Raw genomic sequence first — 4,737 nt, forward strand, 5'->3', positions numbered from 1 at the left:
TATTTATTTATTTTTACTTTTCCGATTTGTTACCCTTAAAATCATTTTTGCATTTGTACCATGGAACTACCGAGCAGAATAGCCGAGCTGAATGCCGCTATGTGAATGCGAGCGAGCTGCCGTAGCCTCGGCTCAGCCGATCCAGGTGTTTGATCGGCTGAGTCGCACTCCTTCTGCACTTTCGGCTCAGCCGTATAAACAGAGCCGATGTACAGTTGATTTTAGTCGGTGTACGGCTGAAATCAGCTGTACAAGCCTGTGGTGAATAGCCGAACGTCGTTGGGCTCACTTCACTTCGGGTGGGTGATTCACTTGGCTGCCTTTGGCAGCTTGGCGAATAACTCCCACATTTTTGGGCGAAACCTAAACATTTACATTAAAAGGATCAGAAGACGGTCGGTCCGTCCATTAGGATCTCCATCGGTCCGATTGCCCCCCGTCATGGTCATAATATCCCAGACGAGGAAATCGGTCGATGAAACAATACATTGTTTCCATTCGCTACTTGTTTTTATATTTGCAATTTCACGCCGGAGAATAATCGCCGATCTCAGCAAGCGACGCCGTCCTGTGTTCTACAAAGTCCGCCGCTATCCGCTCCGTCCCGACTTTGATGTTTTCCATTCTTTTTCTTTATGTTTTTTTTTTTAGAGAGAATTCTTTTGAGTCTGAATGTGTCGGGTGCATAAAATTACTTTATAAGTGTTCACAAACATAATTACATTTTCAATTGCAGCCTTTTCATCTTCACAAAGGAAAAGTGCTCATTTTCCTCCACTTTCGCGCGTGGTTATTTGAACGCATCGAAATATTCCGCCTCTGTTTTGGGGAAATGTAAAGTCCAATTCCTTTTGTGTTTTGTCTATAATAAACTTTGTGTTTTTTTTATACTTTGGAATTCTTCTTAAATCATCTAAAATTTAAGGCAGCATTAAACTCTGAAATTGTGTTTTCAATAAAGAACCCAGATTAAGTAAATATAAATAGCCCGGCAAAGTATTTTTTAAAATATTTTCACCCAAGCATTTAGAGTCATCATGTTTCCAAACAGCTCCAACTCTCTCAGCTCGGCTTCTCAGAACTTCCAGTTCCAGTCCAGTGCAGAATCACAACGGACAATACACTCTCCAGCAGCTATACATCTACTAGCCTAGAGAAGGGGGTAGAGATGCACCGATACTGATACTAGTATCGGTATTGGTGCTGATACCAAGTATTTGGGCGAGTACGAGTACTCGCCAAAATGCTCCGATATCTTCCCCGATAACTGAACTTCCAGTTGGAGCAAGATTTCCTCTGAACATGGAGCCAGCTTCCGTACGATCAGGTTTCCCCTTCCCCAAATTCCTACCAGACCTAAAGGGCTTTGTATGGCTTTTGGGGGGAACCCCACACTTTTTTTTTTTACTTGGGGGGGGGGAGGTGTCCCCCTGTCACATCCTGCCAAACAAGGGGTCACTGGAACATGAAATGATGGTAGAACGGAAACACAGAAACTCTCCAAAAATAACAACAACAAAAACTTTGGACTGGAGGATCACTTTAAAGTCTTTATACATTGTTGCAGTTTGGCGAGAAGTTGAAAAAAAACAAAAACACATTTGTTGTATAAAAAAAAAATTTAGTTTTCAGCTTGCAAATTAGCGAGCGGATAATATCAGTTTACAAACACATAATGAGTATTTTAAACCCTAAAGTGCTCATTAAAACTGATGTGGTCCTGTGTGGAGCGGCGCGGATTAATTCACCACTCTGCCTCATTTGTTTGCTAAGACACATACGAAGGCCCTTCCGATCTCCTTCTGAAAATACCAACTGACTAGCTGCCATGCTGATTATTTGACAATAACCCCCCCCCCCCCCCCCCCCCCCACCCCCACCCCCCACACCACCACCCCTTCCCCCGGGTCACTGACAGCGGAGGTCAGAGCAAAGGATTCAATTATGATCCATGAGTCTCCAGATCAGGGACATGCGGTCAGGGGAGGCAGGTGAAGCAGAGCCTCACCTAGTATTATGAAGAAAACAGGTGTAGATTTTATTTTTTTCTCTCTTCCAGATGCTCCGTGGCAGTGTATGATCTGAGGAGATACAAAGACTATTTCCATGCGTCACCCTGAATTCTTGCCATGGAATCATTGAGTAGAACTTTGCCTTACCCCTGGGGGTATGTAGGTCGTTTGGTGCTGCGCTATAGGTCTTCCGCAGCTGACCCCTTTAGTTCTCCATTCAACTCCTGAATCAATTTGATGCTCCAGTTAACAGCTTTTAGATTAGATTAGGGGTGTCGTTAGACCTTTTACCACCTGACTCTGGGGAATGGGGGGGAGGAAACCAGTGCTGTTGGTTGGTGTGCATGTTACCCTGGAAGGGGGGCAGAGGGGATGCTGGTGGTGCTCGCCCGGCTTCCTTATTGACCGGGAAGCCCTACTCCATGCTCTCTTGCCACAAGTGAAGTATCGGGCTAGGCATCGGAGCCATTTGGGCGAGCACTCGCCAAAATATTCCGCACCGATACAAGTATCGGTATCGGTGCATCCCTACTTTTTTTTTTTCCAAAAGTCTAACTGTTATTATACTATCAATACATTTTGTGTTCGGTATAGTCATAGATACTCATTTTAAGGAGGGTGAACCCCCAATCTCTTTAGCAATAACTACCTAGTCCGTTTTTATCCACCAGGTTAATTTGATGCTGAACGGGAAGCCAGTCATTTCGGCCTTCGCCGGCGACAAAGACGTAACCCGAGAGGCAGCTACCAATGGAGTTCTCCTGTACTTGGATAAAGAGGACAAAGTGTACTTAAAACTTGAGAAGGGCAACTTGGTTGGCGGATGGCAATACTCTACGTTCTCTGGTTTTCTGGTGTTCCCTCTGTGAAGATGCCTCGGGTGTGGGACATCGAACAAAATCTTTCACCTTTGTATTCCCGAAGATCTTTTTATTTATTTTTTTGTCATTGATGGATTGGTGTCTCTTAACCGGCATCTCGTGTTGGAACTTGGATTTACTCTGTCGCCGAATTTCAGTGACATTTCAAAAGAAAAATAAATAAATATTTTGTGTGTTTCAAGCTATATTTGGAATCCATCAGACAGTGACTCTATATGCTAATGTTACGACTAAAAGCTTTTCTGATTTATTTTAAAGGGGAATCTATGTGGCGGAACAATGGAACGTGGATTGACACGCTTTGAGGAGGACTTGGTCCGTTGAGTCACTTTTTTTTTGTGTTGTGGACTTCAATCAACATTTTGGCCTTTCGCTGCCAAAAAACAAAGTAAAAAGCAAAAAGCTTGATACAATTTATAATGTGAAACAGTAAGCTTTGTTGGTTGGTTGTAATGATCCCGATACCTTTGAGTTTCACAATCGTTGTTTCTAAATGGATGATCCAATTTGAGTCTTGATGTAATCTTATAAGTCATTGGTCATGAGTTAAAGGGGAAGTTTACCAGAATCTGAGAGACAGAGCCATCCGACCATTGTGCAGAGGCCCCACACTTGATCCCTTATTCTTTATAGAGAGACCCCGAATATGTCGCCCCCAAAAATGAAAGCGGTCCTTCAAAACTATGAGTGGAACCCCGACTGTGACCACCAGGTTTTGCCATGTTGATGAGTGACTTGGAGATCAATTCCAAACACACCTAAAAACTATGTGCAGAATCTGAAATTGGTATTTCAATGCTGATATATATGTTCACCTCTATAGTGTGGTCTCCCTGGTCCACTGCTCTAATGGAATCATCTAAATCTTTGATGGCCTTGCCCCATTGGCTGTGCAGAGAAGTAGATACATGATCAAATTAAGAAAGTCAATCCAAAAACTATCTCTATCCCCAAAAAAGTCTATCCAAAACTTAATTTTTTTGGCTTTGGATTGAAAAGGCAAAGGGTTAGGTCCTCTGTCTTTATGTATAGTTGCCCCATTGGAGACATTTTCCCTCATTTTCCTTTCTGTTGACAACTTCTTTGACATTGTGTCACTTGGACAAGACGTGGGCAGAAACCTCACCAATGGGGAACACAGGAGAACACAACAAATGTGTAAATCCTTCCACTCTCAATTCAGTTGTCCACCCCCCAGACTCTGGAACAACAAGGGAGAAAAATCCCTCCACTGGGGGAAACCAAGAAATACTAATATATACACAAGGACAGGAAGTGGAGAGAGGGGCAGGATGGAATCGCTCAAATGGGGACAAAGACAGTGGTGTCTTCCCCACTCTGTAAAAAACAAACAGCTTTGCGCAGGGTGACTGGTCTTGTCTCCGCCCCCTCCTGTAATAAAGACCGGTCACTGCTGCTCTCTCTTCCTGTGCAGGGTGACTAGTCTTGTCTCTGCCCCCTCCTGTAATAAAGACTGGTCACTGCTGCTTCCTCTCCTTGTGCAGGGTGACTGGTCTGGTCTCCGCCCCCCCCCCTATACATATTATTAGTAGGGGACCTGTTGGGTCCCACCCATAGCTCTGCCTTCTGCACAGGCTATCTACACCACATAGATTATGTTATTGCTATGTTGACAATTTAATATCTGGGTTGGCAAAAGCATTTGGTGCACAGGAAGTGTATTTCTGTCCTTTGTGATTAGCAAGATGAATGTTTTGGTGCCAGGAGTTCAGTTTTAAATGTAAATCCTATTTTTCCAAGTCCGTGAAAAGCCTTAGTGGACTTGAAAAAGTTTAGCCTAAATAATTGATGTTGCCTCTTAAGAATGGGACAAGTGGGTGAGA

At 43.6% G+C, this 4,737-nt stretch overlaps 1 protein-coding gene across 1 annotated transcript in view; it reads left to right on the forward strand.

The window, feature by feature from the left end:
• Positions 1-3,042, forward strand: part of LOC108796306 (cerebellin-4) — a 20,561-nt gene extending 17,519 nt beyond the window's left edge. The window contains exon 3 of the mRNA XM_018567765.1: positions 2,684-3,042. Coding sequence (XP_018423267.1) covers positions 2,684-2,881 — 198 coding nt within the window. The 3' untranslated portion in view covers positions 2,882-3,042. The remainder of the gene's footprint in view (positions 1-2,683) is intronic.
• Positions 3,043-4,737: the final 1,695 nt, after the last annotated feature.

This window comes from Nanorana parkeri, unplaced genomic scaffold (genome assembly GCF_000935625.1).
Source record: "Nanorana parkeri isolate BGI_ZX_2015 unplaced genomic scaffold, ASM93562v1 scaffold1089, whole genome shotgun sequence".
Classification (NCBI taxonomy): Eukaryota; Metazoa; Chordata; class Amphibia; order Anura; family Dicroglossidae; genus Nanorana; species Nanorana parkeri.